The sequence below is a fragment of the Myotis daubentonii genome, chromosome 13 (genome assembly GCF_963259705.1).
Source record: "Myotis daubentonii chromosome 13, mMyoDau2.1, whole genome shotgun sequence".
In the NCBI taxonomy this organism is placed as follows: domain Eukaryota; kingdom Metazoa; phylum Chordata; class Mammalia; order Chiroptera; family Vespertilionidae; genus Myotis; species Myotis daubentonii.
In genome coordinates this window covers 44,742,394-44,765,872 of record NC_081852.1, presented here as the reverse complement: position 1 = coordinate 44,765,872, position 23,479 = coordinate 44,742,394, and the positions used below count along the sequence as shown (strand labels likewise).

Genomic DNA, 23,479 nt, shown 5'->3' with positions numbered 1-23,479 from the left:
GCTCCGGGCCCTCTTGGCTTGTGTTCATTACTCTGAGTGGAAAATTCATTTGGAGATTTGTTGAATCACTCAATGAACAGAGGCTGAGGTGCGGTTTTCCTCGGACACACCAAGAGAACGGACGCCTCCTTCCACCCTTTACTGAAAACACTGACTAAGTGCAAGAAACGGAGGGAGACTTACACAGGATGAGCTCTCTGGCCAAAGGAAGCCGCCCGCCTACACGGGGTGTGGCAGCTGAGCAATGGGCACAAATGCTAACACGTAGGGGGTGCTCATAGATGCAAAAAACCCCCACCCACTTCGTAAGTATGAACTCACATAAGCCCCGGAGGAAAACACTATCACCTCCCCTTTACCGAGCAAGAACAGAGAGGTCTGGTGACTTGCCTAACCCTGCACAAGTTAGCAAGTGGCAGAACCAGAATCTAAGCGGGGACGTGGGTTCTTAACGAGGGCATTTTCTAAAACGGTAATACTGCTCACAAGGTACATCAGACGCAAAGGAAAGAGGCGGGTTTGACTAGAGTGAGGATTACGGGAAGACTTTCCGGAGGAGGCATTTACTCGGGTCTTGTAGGTCACCAGGTTGGGTCGGGAGGAGGAGGAGGAATACTCAGGGAAGGAACAGCCTGCCTGAGAGAAGAGGCAGCCTGGGAACCAGCCAGCGGAGGGCACAAGATCGGGCTGAGTCCGTGCCGGGAGGAAAGCAGGACAGGAGCGGCGCCCAGACCCCGAAGGTCCTTTAGGACCAGGCTTCTCTGCAAGGAAAGGGAAACAACCATCTAAACGGCAAGAGCGGCAGAAAGGAGCTCCCGGTCTCTCTCCCTCTCTCTCTGAGTAGGATGTCCCCGGCCTGAGACCAAGGCGCGCGGCCCACCCCCATTTCCCTCTGGAGCTAACAGCCGGCGATGGTCAAGGTCGCCCGCGAGGGGTTCTGGAGCTGCACGTCCTGGCCCGAGGACTGGCGTCCCGAGCGCAGACCCGGGGACTTGGCTACCAGTCGGGGCCAGGTCAGGCCGGGTCAGGAACGTGCGTGTACCGGTACCGGAAGGCCCCTCCGCCGTAACTCCCGCCGGCCGCCGCTCCGGTACCTGGAGATCCCCCGAAGGTCGATGACGAAGCCTCCGGGACACTCTGGTCGCTCGGCTCCGCCCCACCGTCCTCGGACGCCCGGAAAATGGCCTCAGCGATAGGACCACGCTCTGCCAATCAATATACGCCACGCCCCCAGCTCAGACGTAGTCCATTGCATTGGTGGTATTATGCCGCCCATCAGAATCTCTTCTCGGATTGGCTAATAACGTCTTGTGCGTCAGAAGCTGGCGATTGGCTAAGCGCGTTGCCAAGCTCCGGACGCGGCTCGACCATTGGAGGCCGCGGGCCCGCCCCTCCGGCTAGTTGAAGGTGAGAGTCTCCTCCAGCCGGCGCGGCTGAACCAGACCGAGCGGCTCCAGCCTCACGGACTCCAGCTCTCTCGCCATGGCGCCTCCGTCAGTGTTTGCCGAAGTTCCGCAGGCCCCGCCGGTCCTGGTCTTTAAGCTTACTGCCGACTTCCGGGAGGATCCGGACCCCCGCAAGGTCAACCTGGGAGTGGGAGGTAAAGATGCCGTGCCCAGGCGCGTGAGTTGCCCGGGGAGCGGAGCGGACCTAACCGGGGCTGTGGGGACTGTGGGAGGGAGAGGCGGAGGCCAGCTTGGCACTGGGGTAGGGGCCGCGGAGGGGCAAGATCATGGAGGCTTAGTTCAACCTGCTTATTTTACACATGGGTATAGGAGCCCCTGGCAAAGGGAGATGTGTCCAAGGTCACACAGAACAGATGTAGCGGCCAGGACACTAGCTCAGTTTTCCCAATCCCCGTTCCGTGTTCTTTTTTAAAAAAAATATATATATTTTTTATTGATTTTAGAGAAGAAGAGAGAGATAGGAGCATCAATGATGAGAGAATCACCGATCGGCGGCCTCCTGCACGCCCCCTACTGGGGATCGAGCCCGCAACCCAGGCATGTGCCCCTGGCCAGAATCGAACCCGGGACCCTTCAGTCCGCAGGCTGAGGCTCCATCCATTGAGCCAAATCAGCTAGGGCCCTTCCGTGTTCTTTATACTACATTCTTCACTTCGTAAGAAGTGGGCGGCCAAAGATTGTAGGGAGAGAGGGTAAGATAGGGAGCCCGCTAGGCTTGGAGTCCTGTTGATGGGAAATGGACAAGGGAGAACTCAGCCCTGGGGAGCTTTGTTCTGAGCCGGTAAATATGTGAGTGGCTACCAGGTATCAGTCAGGTACTTTCCCAGGCCGTGTGTGTGTGTGTGTGTGTGTGTGTGTGTGTGTGTGTGTGTGTGTGTAGGGGGTGTTGAAGATGGGCTTTGTTTTGCCTTCAAGAAGTAGGTGTTAAGTGAGATAAAAAGAGATGGAAAATGCTTCTGTGGCAGGTTAATGCTCCCTGGGGGGACCTGGGAAGAATGTCCCAGCCTTTTAGAAGTGGTAGGAAAGGAGTAGAGAGGGTGGAAAGGAGTGGAAAGGCATAAGAAACTCATTTTCTACACATCCTTGCCTTCCTTTCTTGCTTGTATTTCTTGGACCTTGAACAGTTCAGAGCATGGGCCTCAGTTTTCTTCTTCTGCCAAGAAAAAGATTTGGACTTTAAGTGCCTCTTAAATTCCTTTAACTTTAATCTTCTCTGGGAAATTTTTATTTCTATCAACTGTCGTTTGGATGTTTGAAACTCCACACACTTTCTGGACCACATACAGAGTCCAGCCAGGAAGAAGAAAATGAATGGGGTGATGTTCTATGCTAGGGAACAGACTTTCCTAAAAGGAGTAGAATTTATATATATATATTTATTGATTTAAGAGAGGAAGGGAGAGGGAGAGAGAGATGGAAACATCAAAGGTGAGAGAGAATCATTGATTGACTGCTTCCAGCAGGCCCCCCTCTGGGGATGGAACCCACAACCTGGGCATGTGCTCTGACTGTTAGGTCCTGAAGGAGGAACACAGGTGGTCAGAGTGGTAAGGGATTGTGAATTTATTCATTTATTCAATCATCTGCACACCAGGTGGCTGAGCCTGGATGCCTCCAGCACCCAGTGACGGAGTCAGCAGCTTTTAAAGGGGCTTTTTCTGGGCGGAGACTTCTTTATGGAATGGAATAATGGAATGTGGTCACCGCAAGTGAAATGTCTTCAGCAAAGGGACTGTCCATAGTGCAATGATCTGAAATGCCAGTTCCTGGGGAAGGGGTATCAATTCAATTGCTCAATCAAACCTAACACTGACCATGCCTGGGAATCAAACCGTGACCTCCTGGTTCAAGGTTGACGCTCGACCACTGAGCCACACTAGCTGGGCAAAGGAGTAAAACTTTTAAAAACAGACAGTTGGACTGTTTTGTAGCAGAGGGTGGAAGGAAGGCGGTTCAGAATCAGGCTTCCCACTGTGACTGTTTATGTCTGTGCATATGACCTGTTAAAAAGACTTCACCAAAGATTATGGGGGAGGGATAAGAAAAAGCCATTAAAAAGTGAGGGTTTGTTGAAGCTGGAAATTTGTTGAAGCTGGGAAATGGGTATATGGGCATCCATTATGTTATTCTTGAAATTTTGTATATGTTTGACATTTTTCATAAGAAAGCATTATTAAATCAATACTACATAGTTTCATCCACAAAATGAAAAGTGATATTTCTAGCAGGCAGCAGGGTGGGAGAAACATCGAAAGATTGCCTTGAATTGAATTAAAGTGGGTACCATTCATCCTCTTACTTAAGTCTAATCCAAACTTCCAAGTATTTCTTGGGGCCAGATATATGGTGATGAACTAATATTGATGTTGATCTAAATATATATTTTAAAACCTCAGATTTTATTGACTAAGTTACCTTTGAATTGTCTTACAGGGCTTTTATGAGGATTACATACATCTAAAGTACACAACAGTTTCTGGCACATAAGTAGGAGTTATGTAAGGGTTAGCTATTGCTGTTATTGTTTTGGCATTTCTTTGGGTGGGTCACAAAAAATGTTGAATAAAAATTTTCAGTTCAAGAACTGCAAAATGAAAGTTTCTGGCATTGGTTCAGAAGTAAAGTGCTCATGCAGAGAAAAAGCACCCTCCCAGCCCAGATCAGTTGTGATTAGCTCAGATGCATAGTCCGAAGCTCAGAAGTTCACTTCAACTGTGACAGTGCCTTTGTCATGTTTTCCAGGAACCCAGGAACTTCACCTCCTTGTTATGAGCAAACTAGAGGCCCAGTGCACGAAATCGTGCGCGGGTAGGGTCCCTAGACCTAGCCTGCAATCAGGGCCATCTTCCACCCGCTCACCAGTCCCCAGTCCCACCCCGCCGCCGCCGCCACCCACCCGGTTCCCCTCACCGGTCCCCAGTCCCGGCCCGCTGCAACCCACCACGGTTCCCCGTTCGCCATCCAGTAATCGGAGCCTGTGGGCCGGGGGTGGGACCGAGAGGTGGTCAGTGCACCTCATAGCGACTGGTCGAGTGGTCGTTCTGGTTTTACGCCGTTATGGTCACTGGGCTTTTATTATATAGGATGATTTTTGCATTTAATCTAATTTCATGCTTACAATGACTCTGGAGGGTTGTTACTATTACTGATGAAGCAGGCAAGTTATATGGCCATTGGTGGTGTGGAGCTGGAATTCTAGGCCAGGTCTCTCACACTCCTGGGTCTCTGCTCCCTCCTCTGTTTTGGGTACTTTCAGGTGCTCCAGAGGCAGTCAGTGCACTGTAGTGGGAAGAGCCAGGAGACTTGGGTACAGATTCAGTGGCATGACCTTGGATGGGTTATTTAACAGACTTAGTTGGTGAGATGAGGAGGCAGGGCAGAATGCCCTTTCTCTAAAATTCTACCCTTAAGATTCACTAGCACATTTCCTGACTATAGGTTAGGATAATAATATTACTGGCCTCTTCCCTTGACTGAGGATTAAATGAATAACGATGAAATGTGATATGTAAATAAAGTGTTATGTAAATGTTATTTTTGATGATTACTGTGACCTGTCTTTTTTGTGGATGACAGGTGCACGGATAAGGGTCTAAATAAAGTAGAATAAGACGTCTCTTTTCAGCCTTTGTATGTCCTAGCTGTATACTCATCCCACAATATCTTCTTTGTGAAGGAAATGTTAATTAGTCACTGATTTTGAGTCACTTAACTCTTTTTCCTCCAAGTTAAGCTAAAGCCCAATGGTGGTTATCCAGCTCAAGTTCTAGTGATGTTGGACATGTTTTGAATAAATTGCAACCATAATCTCAGTAGCTAGTTGCTACTTGCAGATTATTTCTCTAGGGAGTTTCTTTTTGCTATGACAATTTGCATAATTTCCTTATAGTTAGAGCAGAGCATCACGTTTTCCACTGTCCAGTATGATGTTCTCTGAGTTGACAGTTTTACTGCTTCTCAAAGTTTCAGACAAATGGCTTTAGGCTGGGGAGACACGGGTCCAGCCTGAAGCAAGACATTCTTCATGGACTCCGGTCCGTTTGTCACGTAAACGTAGCTTTCTTTTGTTCCAAACTGTATTTGCTTTAATGATTGTTGTCATTTTTAATGCGGGTTCTGGCATCTTCAGATAAAATCATTGGAGAGATGTACTATATTAGGTGTTTCTGAGTACCCCTGGCCCTTTCCCCAGAACCTTTGTGGGAGAAGGGCCTTAGAGGCATATCTGCATGGGCTCTTGAGTGGGAATGGGTAAAGGAAGTGGAAGTCTTAGGAGGAGGAGAGGTGATGGTTTCATCTTTTAGTTCTCTATTTTGTTCCTTTTCGTCTGGAAAGCAAGACTGCTGGACTCACCTGAAACCCGTGTGACTCCTCTAAAAGGGTTTCTACCCAGCGATAGCAGCAATGCTGCATGGAGGTGGGAGCATGCTGATAAAAAGGCCACTCGCATAGTCCTCTGGGACCTGCTTGCTTTGGGCTTTTTCTATACATCTGTTATTCTTAAAAAAGACACATGGATTAAGTATGACAGTCTGGTTCTTACAGACCTTGTGATCTTGGAAAATTTATTTAGCTTTTCTGATCTCAGTTTCTAGACCCCTAAAATAGGGATCACAGAATCTATATTGTGAGTTGTTACAAGAATTGAGAGTAAAAAGAAGTAAAGCATTTAGCATGGTCCCTCGTATGTGCTAAGTATTCAGTAGGTCCTTGTTATTACAATGGCTTTGGCTTCTTTACATCCTGAACTTCCCTGAAAACCAGACCCACATTTGCTATAGTTTGCTGGGTCTATCCTACAACCACCTCAAATGCAACATGTTTAAAAGACAACTCATCATTTTCACCTTCCCCTCAACCTTTTCTTTTTTTTCTTCCCCATATGTTCTATGTCTTGGTCAACACCACCACCACCAATCATTATCCCTAGAGAGAGACTTTGGAGTCATCAGGGACTCTTTCCTGGATCCCATATCTATTTACTTGGTTACTGTAAATATCTCTCTTTTCTCTGCATCCAGCACGGCTAGAGAGCAGTCTGGTTCTTGAGTAGGGGCTGCTGGGGATTGAGAAAATGAAAGAAAGAGACAGACACAGAGATGGAAGGAAAAAGCTGGGGCCGGTGGGACCACTGTCCTCTGATGGAGAGACAGGGACTCAGAGCCAATACAACGTGTTTATTTTATACAGCAAAAACCAGGAAGTTTTACTAAAAGTTAAGACAAAGGAGATTATGTTCATTCTTGGATCGTATTCATTCCTGGTGCTTGGCTGGATTTAAATAACAAAACCCACCCCCTGGCACCTGGGCTGAAGGTCAAGCTGACAACACTCCTGCCTCTGGCAAGGCGTGTTTCCAGAACGTGGCTTTGCCAACATCACTGGCTTCAGCTAACAATAATTAAAGAAATGCCCATGTACCTTCCCAGGTGCTCTCTACAGGTTACCTTCTGTCTTTTTTATCTCATAAATCTTTTTTTAATTATCTCTCCTTTTCTTTATCCCTTCTGCTGCTCCTTAATTCAAGACCTCATTATTTTCCTTTGGGATTATTGCAGTAACCTCCTGGCTTAATTATCTGCCTCCATCCTCCTCTCCAGTTATTTTCTATCGTGTCAGTCAAATGATCCTATTACAGCTGTCCATGTCACTCTCTCTCTCTGTCTCTCTCTTTTTTTAAAATATATTTTTATTAATTTCAGAGAGGAAGGGAGAGGGAGAGAGAGAGAGAAACATCAGTGATGAGAGAGAATCATTGATGGGCTGCCTCCTGCATGTCCCATACCGGGGACCAAGCCCACAACCTGGGCATGTGCCTCCTTGACCGGAATTGAACCTGGGACCCCTCAGTCCGCAGGCTGACGCTATACCCACTGAGCCAAACCAGCTAGGGCTCCATGTCACTGTCTTGCTTAAATGCTTTCAGTGGTTTGCCCAGTGAAATGAAGTTCCTTCTAGAAGAGACTCCAAGACTCTTTGAACCACTCGTTGGTATTCCTCCATTCCAATCATGAAAATGCAGATCCTCCAAAACATCTCTCCAAGCCTTTTGGACTTTGCCAGTGTTCTCTCTGTGCGGAGTGCTTGTCTTTCTTTATCTTTTACACCCTTTCTACCTCATTGTCTGCACCATCTCCCCTGACCCCTCACAGGAGAATTAATGGCTCTATGCTCTATGTTTTCTAGAGAGCAGTGGTTTATTTTATCCATCTTTGTGTAGCTACTTCTAGTCAATGCCTGGTCCATGATAGATTCAGTAAATCCTTGTAAGATGAATGAGAGAATAAAAAAATGGGTGAGAAACTTATTAGTCCAGAAACAGGAATAAAATCCCTTGGGCAGCAGGAACAGTGGTTGTTGATAATGCTCCAATCACCCAAGAGGAATCTGCAGTTCTGCCTCGTTAGGCCATTTAGGTGAGACATTGGGAATACATCTGGAACTGAACCTGGGGAAAGAGCAGTGAAGAAGGAAAGGGAGGTTTAAATTGGCCAATTTCTCTTTTGTCACAATATAGACACACTGCCTCCCTGACACCAGTTGCATTAAGTATTTCTTAGAGTTGCAGAGTATACAATACTGGTAAGAGCAATAGTACTGTGGCTCTTTCTTTATCTCATTTTATTTATTTAAAACATACAATTTACAAATATTGTCTAGCCACTAAAATTGTGCTGTAAATTGCTCATATATATTTGAAAAATGCCCACTTGCCTTTATAATAAGAGATATGCAAATTGAAACTACTCTGAGATTCTATTTGCATTCTCACATTGGCAAAAAAACACACCACTCGGTGAGGCTGTGTTGGGAAGCAGTCTTATATGTTGATGGTAGGAATGTAAACTGATAACATTTTGATGGAGGACAATTTGGACATGCCTGTCAAAAACAACAAATGCACATATTTCTCAGCCATTTCAACCTTGCATCTAACAGATATATTTGCACACGTGTAAGATGACGTATGTACAAGGTTGTTCACTGAAGTTTTGTAATAGCCAAAGATTGGAAACAACTCAAATGTTCATCAACAAGAGACCGGCAAAACAAATTATAGTACACTCATCAGTTTTGTGCTGTAGAAAAGAACAAAAACATTGTGTGCACAGATATAAAAAGATCTTCAAGTGGAAAAAGCAAGAAACAAAACTGTATATTATGGTATATGTTACCTTTTGTGTGAAAAGAGGGGGGACAAAGCTGTATTTCCTTGTGTGTGCATAGGGAAATTTCGGAAAAAGAAACTTTTTTTTCTTTTCTATAAAAAGAAATTAAGGACAGTTTATTCATGGAGTGAGAGTATTTGGAACTAGGTTAAATGGAGGATAAAGATGGGATGAGGGCATGTGAATATATCACCTATTAGAAGAATAGTTAATGACAATTAGTTTTTTGATAAGTGGAAAAAAGCACATTGAAAAGTCTATATACAATCTGATTCATGTTTTATAAAAGAATATAATCATGTAAAATAAAGCTTATAAGGTTGTATACCAAAATTTTCATACTCCTTATCTTTGAGTGCTGGGATTACATGTTAATCATAATGTTTATTATTTACTTTCTGGGCTTTTCTAAATTTTGTACAATCATACAATCAACATGTGTTGTTTAGTAAATAATATCAACCACCCCACAAAGTGATTTTTTAAGAAAGTTAGGGATTAATATTGGGCAGAAATCAACCAAGTTAATCAGTACTACTCTAAAATTTTCAGCTTCAAAATCACTTGTAAAAGTACAGGCTTGTTGGAAACCTAAACATTCAAGCAGAGAGGCAAATGGTCCCAGCAGGAATCCTACTCAGAGAGATCACTGGCTTGGGTGCAAGCCAGAACAGCTGCCCTCTAAAGCCATAATCCCCAAATAAGCATAGGGTAGTATAAAAGGGGGGAGGGGGAAATCAGTTATAGGATAACTCAAAGTGGACAAAAAATACTTTTAGTGTAGAAGTGCTTAGAAATTTGATTATAAGCAAGATTAAAGGTTATGAAATAGATGCATTTAGATCAATAAAAGTGTGAAGCACTTGAAGTGGGAGGGACAGTTAAAATGGTAAACACTGAATGATGTCAGAACACAGAGAGAGGACACAGATGTGTTTCAGTGGGCTGTTGAGTGATTGTGTAACCAGTTGTTGGAATCTTCAGTCACAGGGCATTTGCTTGTCATTTGTCCCATTTCTGTTCTTAATGGACAAGAGGAGGAGGTGGGTCTCCTTTCACACCCCTCTCTCTGCATGTTTATGTTTGAAGGTGCAGCTTTCATCTGAAGTAGCACCTAGCCTTTTTCTGGAAGCCTCTTGGGGCGATACAGAAGGAAGCAGATTGGTGGGTCAATGGCTATAGAGACCTCAGTGCACTAGTAATACTGACATAGCATTTGTAGGATGTATCATTTTAGTTCGCTCAGTGCTTTCACATGCATTCTCTCACTCCATCAGGCTCTGATGTCCCAGTTTTATTTTAACATTCTATTTTTCAGTGATCATAAATTTAAGAACTATAAGTTCTGTAAGGATAGGAACCATGTCTGTCTTTCTATTTGCCCAGCACCTAGCCCAGTGCTTGGCCCAAAGCGGGCAGTCACTTCCTGAACTTTAGTTTGTTTTGATCAAATGGTGATAGAATTTTCCCTGTTCATAGTTCCAAACTCTTATTTGGACAAAGCCTCATATAAGTCCCTTATGTAACTCTTTCCCATGTTCTAGCTTATCGCACGGATGACTCCCAGCCCTGGGTTTTGCCTGTAGTGAGAAAGGTGGAGCAGAAGATTGCTAATGACAGTAACCTAAACCACGAGTATCTGCCAATCCTGGGCCTACCGGAGTTCCGGACCCATGCTTCCTGCCTTGCCCTCGGGGATGACAGCCCAGCAATCCAGGAGAAGCGGGTGAGTTTTTGGATGAGGATATATATTTTCTCTTTAGGAACTGTGAAGGTGAAAAAGAGGTTGAAAATTCAAGTTGTTTTAAAATGTTAGGTGTTATGTCTATTGAACTGTCGATGAATCAGGGATTAAGTAGTGTGACCTCAGGAACCTGATAGTGCAAATAACGTGCTTTTGTATAAAGCACAGCTTCTTCAATGGTTCACTTTTGCCCAGTTGATTATCAGATTTTAGCTACTGGGTTTGAAGCAGTCAGAGGAAATGCCAAGCTAAGGGAATATAATGGATTGATCAAAAGACTAGGGTCTAGATCCAGCTCTGCCCCTCTTTTGACCATAGGCAAATCACCTAGCCCTCTGGCCCCTATGACTCATCTACGTGTCACCGAAAGACTGGTTTGTGGCTCCTGGTCTCGTAAGGCTTTTATCAGATTTTCGAAAGGAGTCTGTGGCCCCCAAAAGTTCAAGAACCACTAGTCTAGATGCTCTCTGAAGCTCCTGTCACTTTTGCTGTATCCTTTTATTCTTCTAGCCTTGGTCTCAGCTCCTCTCATTTCAGTGCTTCCTGGTACGTAGTCTGTGTATAACTAGAGACCCTTGGAAGAGGAGCACATTTGGAAGCAGCCAGTGAGGGGCTCTATGTGGCAGGAAGTGGTTTGGTGGAGATTCCCAGTGTTGTAGGGATTCAGAGAAGAAGGAGACTGGTGATGGCCGAAGATGACTTCCACTGAACCTTGGGAAGTGAGATACAACCCTGGTTTTCAACACTGGCTACGTTAGTATAAACGGGAGTTTTTAAAAATATACTGATGGCTGGACCCAACACCAGGCCAGTTAAATCAGAATCTTGGAGGGTACCACCCTATCCTGCCCTTTTACTACCTTCCCTTCATGGGCATTTAAAACATTTTTTTTTTAATCCAGTATATTTTTATTGATTTCAGAGAGGAGAGGGAGAGAGAGATAGAAATATCAATGATGAGAGAGAATCTTCGATCAGCTGCCTCCTGCACATCCCACACTGGGGATTGATCCCGCAACCCAAGCATATGTACTGACCAGTAATTGGACCATGACTTCCTGGTTCATAGGTTGGTGTTCAACTACTGAGCCATGCCAGCCAGGCAACGGGCATATTTTTAATAGCCCTCTAGGTGATTCCAAAGTACAGCAGGATTGAGAACCACAAGGTACAGAGGGAAGGTATTTGTCTGAAGTAGTGGGAGTTCAGGGCCAGAGGTAAGAGGTAAGCAGGCCTATATGTAAAGAGACCTATCTGATCAGGCAGGCTGGTTTTTAGCAGCCCGGGCTGGGGAAGCCACCTTAAGGTTTGAGCAGAGGAGTTACCCAATAAAAGTGTTGGAAGAAGATAAACTTGGTTGTGTGCGTAGGAAGGGGAAGAGCTCAGGTTTTTGCAATAGCTCAGTTAGATATTATGCAATTTAAACCAGCGGCCCTTATCGCTCCCCTGGGCCATTGTCTAGTGCGCCCTCATGGGTGGAAGGGACCACATCTTGGAGACACCTGATTTATCCCCACATGCTGTTACCCATATGCTCTGATAAACAGGACTGCAGGGTCTAGTGAAGGTTACACAGGGGCACATTATTATGTGTATCAGAAGGCAGTGAGGCTCCAGGTCGGTGATTAGGCAAGTAATTAACTTAATTAGGGTGACTCACTTCAAGGAACTGAAGGATAATACGGGTAGAAATGGAAGAGTTTAGAGATTATGGGTGGCATTGGGACATTGCTCTGACATTCCAGTGTTTCCATAGAGGGAGAGGAGTGTCTTGATAAAGTTTGAAAGTGGGGAATTTTGGCAACTGGGGATTCTTTCTGAGGTGCTGTTGATAGTTGGAATTCTGTTAACAAATGAAAGCAGAGATTCTGTGTTGGGGAGTTTCTTCTCCTAAGACTGTACACTCTTACACATTTATTAACTGTGTTGGGCAGACACTTGTTCCTTTGCCCAACACTCCCCATTATTGATCACTTAATGCTGTAAGACTTGGGGCTGTTACTTGTGGAACATAGCCCTCCCTCTTAGTCTAGTGCATTTCATATTTTCTTTTTTTAAAATATATTTTTATTGATTTCAGAGAGGAAGGGAGAGGAAGAGAGATAGAAATATCAGTGATGAGAGAGAATCATTGATCGGCTACCTCCTGTACACCCCCTACTGGGGATTGAGCCCACAACCTGGGCATGTGCTCTGACCGGGAATCGAACCGTCACCTCCTGGTTCATAGGTTGATGCTCAACCACGGAGCCACACCAGCTGGGCTTTTTAAACCATTTTATCGTAGAAAATTTCAAATATCTACAACAATAGATAAAACAGTGTAATGAGCAAACCTCCATGCATCCATCACCTAGCTTCAACAATGATCTGTATTTGGTCAATCTTGTATACCTCCCACTGCCCTGCCAAAGCTGAATTATCTTAGAGCCGATCCTAGACACCACCATATATTTAAAAAAAAAAAATTACTTTAAAATTTTACAAATAATACATGAAGACATTTTTATTTTTAAAAGACAACTTACAGGTTAGGCCACAGTCCCTTTGACCACTATTCTCCATAGCCGAGGCCCCTCCACAGAGGTTGCCACTGTTTTTAGGTTCCTTTTATTTAGATAGGCTTTTCCATGTACTCTTTTCCTTTCTTTCTCCTTAATCCTATAGACATAGTAAGCGACATGTAATTTATAACATTTCTCTACTGAAAGAGTTATGCTAAAACCTCGTTTAAATCATGAAAGGGCAAAATCAAAGATATAGAGGCAGAACAACAATGGGTTAGTGACTTGCGTGAGAAGACCTGGGTTGATGTCCAGCTCTGCTACTCACCACCTGTGTCTTCTTTGGCAAGCCACTTCTCTGAATCAGTTTCCTCATGTAAATTTGGGATCTAGAACTTATTTCATGGGATTGTATAAGGATAAAAAAAGGAATGTATGTGAAGGTATTTGGTAAATGGTAAAACTTAGGACTTTTATTATTGCCCCTGTGAGGTCATTTTAAGATGAGATGAAGCTCAAGGAGAGAAAGTAGTATTCACATGTCACCTTTGTTTCATTAGAATATATGTCTAAGGATTCCTAAGCCTGCATTATGGAAGGAGAAAGCAGTATTACAGATTGATGTCAATGGCAAGCTGGAACATTATTTTCCAGGCTTCTGCTGGAGGGCAGGTTTTTTTGGGTTTTTTTAAATATATTTTTTATTGATTAAGATATTACATATGTGTCCTTATGCCCACGTTACCCTCTAACCCCCCTCCCCCCCGCTCATGCCCTCACCACCCCCGTTGTCCGTGTCCATTGGTTAGGCCTATATGCTTGCATATAAGTCCTTTGGTTGATCTTTCCCCCTTACCCCGACCCTCCCCTACCTTCCCTCCAAGGCCCGACAGTCCAATCAATGCCTCTCTGTCTCTGGATCAGTCCTTGTTCATCAGTTTATGTTGTTCATTATATTCCACAAATGAGTGAGATCATGTGCTATTTATCCGCTCTCTAGTTCCATCCATGCTGTGGCAAATGGTAAGAGTTCCTTTTTCTTCTTCCTCTTCTTAAAGAATACCTTTCAGCATTTCATATAATGCTGGTTTGGTGGTGATGAACTCCTTTAGCTTTTTCTTATCTGTGAAGCTCTTTATCTGACCTTCTATTCTGAATGATAGCTTTGCTGGATAAAGTAATCTTGGTTGTAGGTTCTTGCTATTCATCACTTTGAATATTTCTTGCCACTCTCTTCTGGCCTGCATGGTTTCTGTTGAGAAATCAGCTGACAGTCGTATGGGTATGGAAGGCAGTTTTGATCTTGGGATGGGTATCAAAGGGATTGGGGGTGTGCCCTCCAGGGCACACTCTGATGTGGCCTAGGTATGTTCTCTTCTGTATTCAGAAGGGAAGTTCCCCTCAGAGTCAGACTTCAGACTTCCCTAATGCTCATAGTTGGTAACTTTGAGCAATGTGCTTCAGTTCTCAGCCTCCATTTCCACATTTGTAAACATGGGCAAATAACAGTATCTTCTTCATGTAGGTGTGAGGTGTGATGAGACAGTACATTTAAGGGCTTAGCATAGAGCAGGCACAAAGTAAATGCTCATCATTACTGTATTTTTCCCGATATTTTCTGACTCCCCCATTAGCAACCAGTGACCCTGCTTCTTCTCTTTCAGGTAGGAGGTGTGCAGTCTTTGGGGGGAACAGGTGCACTTCGAATCGGAGCCGAGTTCTTAGCGCGATGGTACAATGGAACGAACAACAAGGACACGCCTATCTATGTATCCTCACCAACCTGGGGTGAGTTCTTCAGGTGTATTCAGAGGAGGAACAAAGAAACTAGGGGCAGTTATCCTCATGATTCTCACTGTTTACCCAGAAAATGTAATCCAGCCCTGGATCAACTGACATTTAGGAATGGCTTCAGCAGTGGGTTTTGGCAGGACACGCGTAATATGATGCTTAAATTCACATTAGGAATACTTTTTCCCAAGACTCTTGGTAGACTTATGTTTTCATGTGTGTTAAAACTTCCCAGAGGAGGCATAGAATGTAGATATATAGGGACCATTAGGATATAAGTTTAGCATGAAGAAGCCTGGTTGAATTTGTTTTTGGTTACAACCATTCTTAACTCCTCGCCTCGATGTCACCCAGTGGACATTCCAGGGCCCTGGAAATTGACTTGTGTCCTTTACAATTACACCTCCTGTGATTATAAAACCATTTACATTTTTACCCCTTTGCTTGCAGAGAATCATAATGCTGTGTTTACTGCCGCTGGATTTAAAGACATTCGGTCCTATCACTATTGGGATGCAGCGAAGAGAGGACTTGACCTCCAGGGTTTCCTGAATGATCTGGAGGTGGGTGATGAGATGATAAAGTAAGCAGAACCATAGGGAGCAGGGAAAAGTTTTTGGATCAGTTGATAAGCAAGAGAGTCCTGCTCGTGTCCAAGCTGATGTAGCTTCCCTTTCCTCAGAAAGCTCCTGAGTTCTCCGTCTTTGTCCTCCATGCCTGTGCACACAACCCAACTGGAACAGACCCAACTCCAGAGCAGTGGAGGCAGATTGCCTCCGTCATGAAGGTAACTAACTGCCTTTCCAGAGCCTCTCTTAACAAGTAGTCTGAATTAACATCTAATATGTCAGAAGCCATGCCTATTTACTGGAGAATATGTAAATGGAGAAAAGCCTGAAGAAGAAAATAAATATTAACTGTAAATCCTGTTATCCAAAGGAAGCCAGTCAATATTTTAGTGCAGAATGTATGGTGTGTGTTTTTTTAGTGTAGTTACACATATAAACATATCTGTTTTACAAAGGCAGGATTATTTTGTCTAGACCATTTTATAACATACTTTGTCTTTGATTTGAACTCCCTTACATGTCATTAAATGTTTTGTAGCATTGTTTTCCATGCATGGACATGTCACATAGGGATTGACTAAATTGGTTGATGGACATTAAGATCTCAGGTTTCTTCCTCTCATGAACAATTATGTAATAAAACTCCACTGTGTTATTTCTTTGGGGTAACTTTCTAGATTGGGATTTCTAGTTTAAAGTGCACATATGTTCTTTATTAAGGTGTTTAAAAAATACTCACTGGGAAACTTATATGACTGGCAGCATGGGGATATACTAGTGAACAAAGCTGCCCTCAAAGAGCATACACAGCCTGTTTGGGAAAACAGCCACGTGAGACAGTTTTGTTGGTGGGGTTATAGAGAGGTACATAGACCGGACTTTGGGAAGTATGTATGTGTGCGCGAGGAGGGGTGGTATTGCGGAAGAATCCTTCCTGGAAGTGGTTTCCATGTTGAAACTTGAGGGATGAGGACAGGTGGGGGCTGGAGGGGCAGGAATGTCCCCTGTAAGGGGAAGAGCATGGCCCAAACCCAAGGTGTAGAGGTCATGGCCCGATTAAGGAAGTGAAAGTGATTCCTGGCCTAGATTCCAAGGGCTTTGGGGGAATGTGAGTCATGAGGCTAGAGAGGTAAATGGGGACCAGAGCCTGCGCTGCGGCACTGACTTCATTCTGAGGGCAATGAGGAGCCATGAAAATCTTTGATGTCATAGAGTGACATGATCAGATGTGCATTGTCTTCAAGTCACCTTGGCTACATGGCAGGGAATGGATCAGAGGGAGTCCAGATTAGACAGGCTGGGAGAGTAGTTAGGGGGCTATTGTTATAATCCAGGTAGGAGCTGATGGGGACCTGAGTGAAGTAGATGGCAGTGACAGATGTGAAAGGATTCTAGAGCTCCCAGGAGACAGGAGTGATAGAACTTGGAGGGTGACTGGATGTGAGGGATGAGTTGCAGAGGCAGGGCAGGAGGATGCACCTTAGCCGCTGGCTTGGATGGTTGGATCAGGGAGGTGGTGCCCACATAGAGAGTGAGCCCAGAGGAGGAGCAAGTTCAGTGTAGGGAGCCCTTTGAGGAGACCAGAGTGATAAGAATAGAGAGTATGCAGTGTATTTGTCCAGTAGAATAGCCCTGAGGTTATGAAGAGGCCCTGGGGATACCAAGCTGACATTTGACTAAGCTTATCACACCAGGAATTCATGGGAAAGAATCTGCCAATGTAGGACAGACACTGCCTCCATGCCTCCATCCCTAAGCCCTGTTGGCAGGGCGGCATCATGATGCTCTGGGGAGATAGACTTAAAAAAACAAGGTTTACCGAAATTGTTAGATTTAGGGGTTGGTGTTTAGCTGAACAGAGAAATAGAGATGTAAAGTGGTGATTGGATGCAGAAAAGAGAGAGAGAGGAGAAATGGACAGTTTTAGAAATTCCTTCCAGAAACAGTTGAGGTTGGTTCCTGAAGGATGTCCTGCCTGACTCACTCTCCTTCCTCGCAGCGCCGGTTTCTGTTTCCCTTCTTTGACTCAGCCTATCAGGGCTTCGCATCTGGAAGCCTAGAGAAAGATGCCTGGGCCATTCGCTATTTTGTGTCTGAAGGATTCGAGCTCTTCTGTGCCCAGTCCTTCTCCAAAAACTTCGGGCTCTACAGTGAGTGCTCTCCTGAGTTGCAGCCCCACCCTCCACCCCTGCCCCGATCAGGGCCACCACGGCTAATTCTCATCTCTGTCTCCAGATGAGCGTGTGGGGAATCTGACCGTGGTTGCAAAAGAACCTGATAGCATGCAGCGGGTCCTTTCCCAGATGGAGAAGATTGTGCGAATCACTTGGTCCAATCCCCCTGCTCAGGGAGCACGGATCGTGGCCACTACCCTCTCTAACCCCGAGCTCTTTAAGGAATGGTAAGGGACTCACAACCTGATGGGCAAGGGGTTGCAGAACAGTAAGTGCCCCATTACATTTAACTGTCTCTTCCTCTTATTTTAGCAGAGGCAAGACATAAGTACTTCAGCCTCTTTGAATCTCAGATATTTCTATGACATAGGGCTGCCACCTACTCTCACGTGCATAACACAACACTTGTGCCTCACAAGCACTGGGAATACAGGAAGGGACACTCGAATAAATGCAAGTTTCCCCCACTCTCCCACCATCTAGGCTTTGTCCCCTTAAAGTGGGGAAACAGGAAGGAATTCCTGATAGGATAGAATATCCAACTTCAAGTTAGTGTGACAATTTGGGGGCTCTTCATTCTTAACGTTACATATATTTTATCTTATTTGAAACAGTAATTTTTATATAGTAGCTAAATCTGCAATCTCTATTTAATGAGTCTTGATAAAATATATCATTCTGTCTAGATCAGCACCTAGGTGAAGTCTGAGTTAAAACATAGGTGGTATTACAGCTAGTATACCCAAGGCTAGAACTGAGCTCCATCAGTGAATATATTCCATTCCTTCTGCTGGTAACCATATCTCTTTGGCCTGTATATCCCCCATCCAGGCACCCACATACCATAACAGGCAAGTGGTAGTCCCATTTTCAGCTTATAGACTGAATTGTGGTTTTTAAACATTTGTGTTTTCATGTATTATCTCTCCAATCTGTATTGGTATTTATGTTACTGTCCACTCAGGAAAGGTAATGTGAAGACAATGGCTGACCGGATTCTGACCATGAGATCTGAACTCAGGGCACGATTAGAGGCCCTCAAGACCCCTGGAACCTGGAACCACATCACTGAGCAAATTGGAATGTTCAGCTTCACAGGGTTGAACAGTAAGTGCTCCCCACACCCAAATGCTCACTATTGGAACCAGCACTCCTCTCAGTCAGTGTCCTTGGACTTGGCTCCATTAGCTGTTGCCTAATTGGTCATCGAGAACTTTAGACCAGAACAAGTTAGGTTTTCTCAGTGTGTCCCATCCATCTCTTAAACTCCCTGGGTCTCAGAAGAGCATGATTGTGGTCTGTCCTGCATCCCATAACGAAGATATTTTCATTTTTGTTGCCTGGGAAGTGGCTCAGAGCCAGCTGGAACGTAACAGTGTTTATGGCTTGGAGCCTTGATTTATGAAAGGTCTGTTATAAATGCTTAGGTACCCTTTGGCTCTTCCTTAGTCCTAAATATGAATATTACATATGATTATTCAGGGACCTAATTTTTTTTTTTACTTTTTTTATTGACTTTTTTTTTAGAGAGGAAGGGAGTGAGAGAGGTAGAAAGAAACATTGATGTGAGAAACATCAGTCAGTTGCCTCCTGTATGTGCCTTGACTGGGGATTGAACCTGCATTCTTTTTGGTGCAGGCTAACCCCCCAACCAACTGAGCCACCTGGATGGGCAGGGTGTTGCGGCCAAAGGTAAACTGAGTGTGGTGGGGGGAGGGGGTGAAAGGATTAAGGAAAGACAGATAAGAGAATGAAAGCTGGGTCTCGGTGGGACGCTGCTCCCTGATGAGGAGACAGCACCAGCGCCCACAAGCCGTGTCTTTATTTTATAGCAGATGCCACGAGGCAAAGTAGGGGCGTGATCACGTTGTTTACAGCATTCTCTTGAGTTCCAACCCTACTCAACTATATGCACCTGAACTCTACCACAAGGCACGTGGGGTTATGTTTGGACCATAGGTTCAAGCTTACAACCACAGCCGTTGGCTATGATTGTGCTGAGAGGGCCCTGACCTCCAGATGGGACTTGCACGTGGCACTGAGGACCCTGTCTTTTCATTAGTCTGAGGCTTGAACCTGGCCAAAACACTGTAGCCGCGCCCCATAGCAGGGACATAATTTCTTAACCGGTCTTTCCTAGTCTCTTAAGCATTGCCCTCAAAAAAGAGGTTACAAAGTTACCTTTCCATGTCATAAATAAAAACTTAGATTGTTAGTTGGAATTAAAAGATGATTGAATGTCCAGTGGGTAGCCTTGAATGATCTTGGTCAGCCGTCAGTAGGGCCTATTTGCAGTTGGCTGTCCCTTCCAGTGATAGAGGGATCATTCATTTAATAAGTTATTCCCGAGCACCCACTGGCCAGGCCGTATGTTGCAGACATGGCCACTCACCTGCATGTGGAGCTTGTGTGCCTGGCTTGGTAGTAATTGGGACATCAAAGGTCCTGGAAGTTACTATAAACCAGGGCCACCAGAATGCCATCTCTCTCTCTCTCTCCCCCTCCCTCCCTCTTCCTAAATCAATTTTTAAAAAGATGAACTGAGTTAATATAAAGTGCTTAGAACACTGGCTGGCACAGGGTTTGCTCCTGATTATTATGATTTTGTTACCATCTTAGTTTGGGCTGCTATAACAAAATACAGACTGGGTGGCTTAAACAACAGAAATGTGTTTCTCACAGCTCTGGAGGCTGGGAAGTCTGAGGTCAGGGTGCCAGCATGGTCAGGGCCTGGTGGGGGTTCTCTGCTTGGCCTGCTGGTGGCTGTGTTCTTGCTTCATGCTCACAGAATGGTGAGAGAGCACGCTCTCTTTAGTCTCTCATGAGGGCACTACTCCCATGGGGCTCCACCCTCATGGCCTCATTGAACCTAATCACCTGCCAAAGGCTCCACCTCCCAATACATCACATTGGGGTTAGGGTTTCCACCTGCATTTTGGAGCGACACAAGCATTCAGTCCATAACAATTATCATCCCATTCCCTCAAATGATGGTGTCTTAAGGGTACAAACTAGACAACAGTCGGTTGAAATTCTCTCATGGCCTTGCAACAAAGCAAAAAAGCTCTAGAGATTGTGGCATAAAGGAAGTACAGGCAGTCCCTACCTGCTCTATCCATGAGAAGTTCTGCAAACACATGGGAAAGTGCTCCTGTTTATGTTTGAATGAGAGAGCTAAGACATGTCAGATCAGAGAGGTGTCTGCAGGTTTCTAGCCCGTTGGTTCATGCACACAACATTTATCCAGCTCCTCTCATGCACGGGGCCTTGTACAATGTACTGTGTTAATGAAATGTCCAAGGGAGGTTGCTTCTAGGGGCTCAGGGATAAGCAAATTCAGGTTAAGGAAGAGACAAAAGAAGCACTTCATAACCAGTTTTTTGTATCAATGGAATGTTCTGAAGTCTGAGGTTTGTTTCAGTTGATAGCGTGTCCTGTGAATGGGATGTGCAAGGTTTGGTTGGGAGGTAGTCCCAGATTAAAATTCCCATGAGGAGGAGCGCTATCAAACTTTTTGGGGATTAGAAAGTCAGCTAATACGACTAGTTTTCAGAATCGATGGAGGATTTTTCCCTGTGTACAATTGGACAAAATAGCTCCTTTGGTTTTTCTTCTCTGTATTATGAGGCAAAGAAGGAAAACTAAAATTGTCATGGAGTTGCTGAGGCTTAAAGGATTCCTACTACTCTGATTATATCTCTTTTTGTTTTCAACAGCCAAGCAAGTTGAATATCTGGTCAGTGAAAAGCACATCTATCTGCTGCCAAGTGGTCGGATCAACATGTGTGGCTTAACCACCAAAAACCTAGATTATGTGGCCACCTCCATCCATGAAGCAGTCACCAAAATCAAGTAAAGAGGTACCACTGAAACCAGCACCACCAAAGCGGCCCTCTGTCGAGTGTGTTCCCTGCCTGCACAAGTCTAGTTGTATACATCATGGATCAGACTATTGCAAGACCAAAAGGCTGCTCTGGTGAGGTTGGCCCCACTTGAAGAGAACATCTCTTGAAAAGAGATGCGGCCTGGGTTAGAGCCTTTCTGAAGGCCAGAGCAAATTAAGCTTTCTGTTTAAGAAGAATAAAGTGGTACTTTGATCATGAGCTGTAGATATCTTGCTCCCTTGCTAGAAGCCAGAGTCTTGCCTGTGTCACTTGTGTGCTTCTATTTGTTGCTTGACTCTGTACAAAGTCTAGTCCCAAAGATCAAGTTGTCTGAAGAGCCATGTGTAATTGTGGGTGTTGGCTGTCAGTAAACTCATCACCTCTACCCAGAGTGTCTGTGTCCCTGCTCTTTCTGCATGGTTGTGTCCCTAGCCCTAAGCTTTAGTTCTTTAGGGCAGCCAAGGTACAAAATATATTTACATCACATGCACACAGTTAACTGAAAGTTTCACAAAACAGTATATACTCTTGCTACATGCAGTGCATTCTGATATTTTCTAGTCCATTCTCTTCTTTTATGTTCCATTTCACTAAAGAAATAAAAGTGCTGATTGAGACTCTATGTAATTGATTTTGTATCCACCAGTAGGTTGTAACCCATGGCTTAAAATGAATGCTATAGCCCTGGCCGGTTTGGCTCTCTGGATAGTGTGTCGGCCTGGGGACTGAAGGGTCCCAGGTTCGATTCCGGTTAAGGGCATGTACCTTGGTTGCAGGCATATCCCCAGTGGGGGGTGTGCAGGAGGCAGCTGATCAATGCTTCTCTCTCATCGATGTTTCTAACTTTCTGTGTCTCTCCCTTCCTCTCTGTAAAAAATCAATAAAATATATATAAAAAAAGAATGCTATAGAGCCCTAGCCAGTTTGGCTCAGTGGATATTGGGTTTTCTTGCGGACTGAATGGTCCCGGGTTCGATTCTGGTCACGGACACATGCCCAGTTGTGGGCTTGATCCCCAGTAGACGGTATGCAGGAGGTAGTCAATGATTCTCTCTCATCAATGTTTCTCTCCCTCTTTCTTTCTGAAATCAATAAAAATATATATTAAAAAAAAGAATGCTATAAAGGGATGTACTAGTTGCTAAAGAAAACCTAATGTGTTCTTGTAACAGGCTTACCATTGGTGAACGCTTTGCACCCCAGCTCTTTGCCAGTTTTCTGGACTTGTCCTTCAGAGGCCAGCTGTCTTATATCACTTAAGACCTTGGACTTCATGGATTCCTAGAAGGGTTGACATAACTCAGGGTGATTCTAGATCACAGCCCCGCCCAATGCAGTGGAGCACCTTCTAGTCAATTAGAGCCACTTGAACATAGATCACATTTTCCAGAGAGTCCAAGGAACTCTCCCCATACAGTTCTGTAGAATTTGAGTCTTGAGTTTGAAAATATTGAAAGATAATTCTAGTTATTTTAACAGGATCTGCCCATTTCTAACGTGCTTTTGAGTTGATATAAAATCCTAGTGTTGAGGGCTGATTGGTGTCTTAGAATTCATTAACTCCAGCCTCTCTCAGAGCTATAGTCTCTGCCATATTGTCCCTGAGCTGTTCATTTTTAGGGGGGGGGGTGGGGCGGGAGAGCGGCAGGTTCTTTCACTACTTGGTGAAGCATCCCATTCTATTGATGGAGTACCTTAAAGAGATCATTTACCTTGATTCAGATTTTGGTCTTTGTCTGTCCTACTCCCCTGGTTCCCTTACTCGCTTCTTTTAAACCACAGATACCAAGTCCACTGGCACTTCTAATTGATGACTTTACAAATATCTGAAGTAGCAGTTGTTATTCCTAGTTTTTGCTTTTCCTTGTGAAGCTCCTCCCTTCCCCCCACCCCAACTCTTTGTGTTCCTCCCAAGAAAGATCTTGAGCTTGGAAGGCACCCACCAGTGCCTCATGCATCACATGGGTTCCACAAATAATTATTGTCTTAGTGCTTCTTTGTTCTCAGTCACACTCTAGCTTCTCATTTGAGTTTTATTTCCATTTCTGGCATTTGTTTCTGCAGAATCTTACCTATCTGTCTTCCCAAAGTACAGCACTGGAGCCTTCCTGTAACCTTGACCGCAGCCTCACACCTGGCCTTCAGAGCCAAGCCTCTTCAGGCAGGTGGGCCCCGTGA

The 23,479-nt window shown here is 44.7% G+C and overlaps 1 protein-coding gene across 1 annotated transcript; it reads left to right on the top strand.

Moving 5' to 3' along the window:
- The first annotated feature begins 1,390 nt into the window (after window positions 1–1,390).
- Window positions 1,391–21,923, top strand: GOT1 (glutamic-oxaloacetic transaminase 1). The gene is made up of 9 exons (XM_059661024.1): window positions 1,391–1,600; window positions 10,180–10,361; window positions 14,548–14,671; window positions 15,125–15,237; window positions 15,357–15,461; window positions 17,243–17,393; window positions 17,479–17,644; window positions 18,382–18,524; window positions 21,134–21,923. The coding sequence occupies exons 1-9, from the start codon at window positions 1,483–1,485 to the stop codon at window positions 21,271–21,273; spliced, it is 1,242 nt and encodes a 413-aa protein (XP_059517007.1). The 5' UTR covers window positions 1,391–1,482; the 3' UTR covers window positions 21,274–21,923.
- The last annotated feature ends 1,556 nt before the right edge of the window (window positions 21,924–23,479 follow it).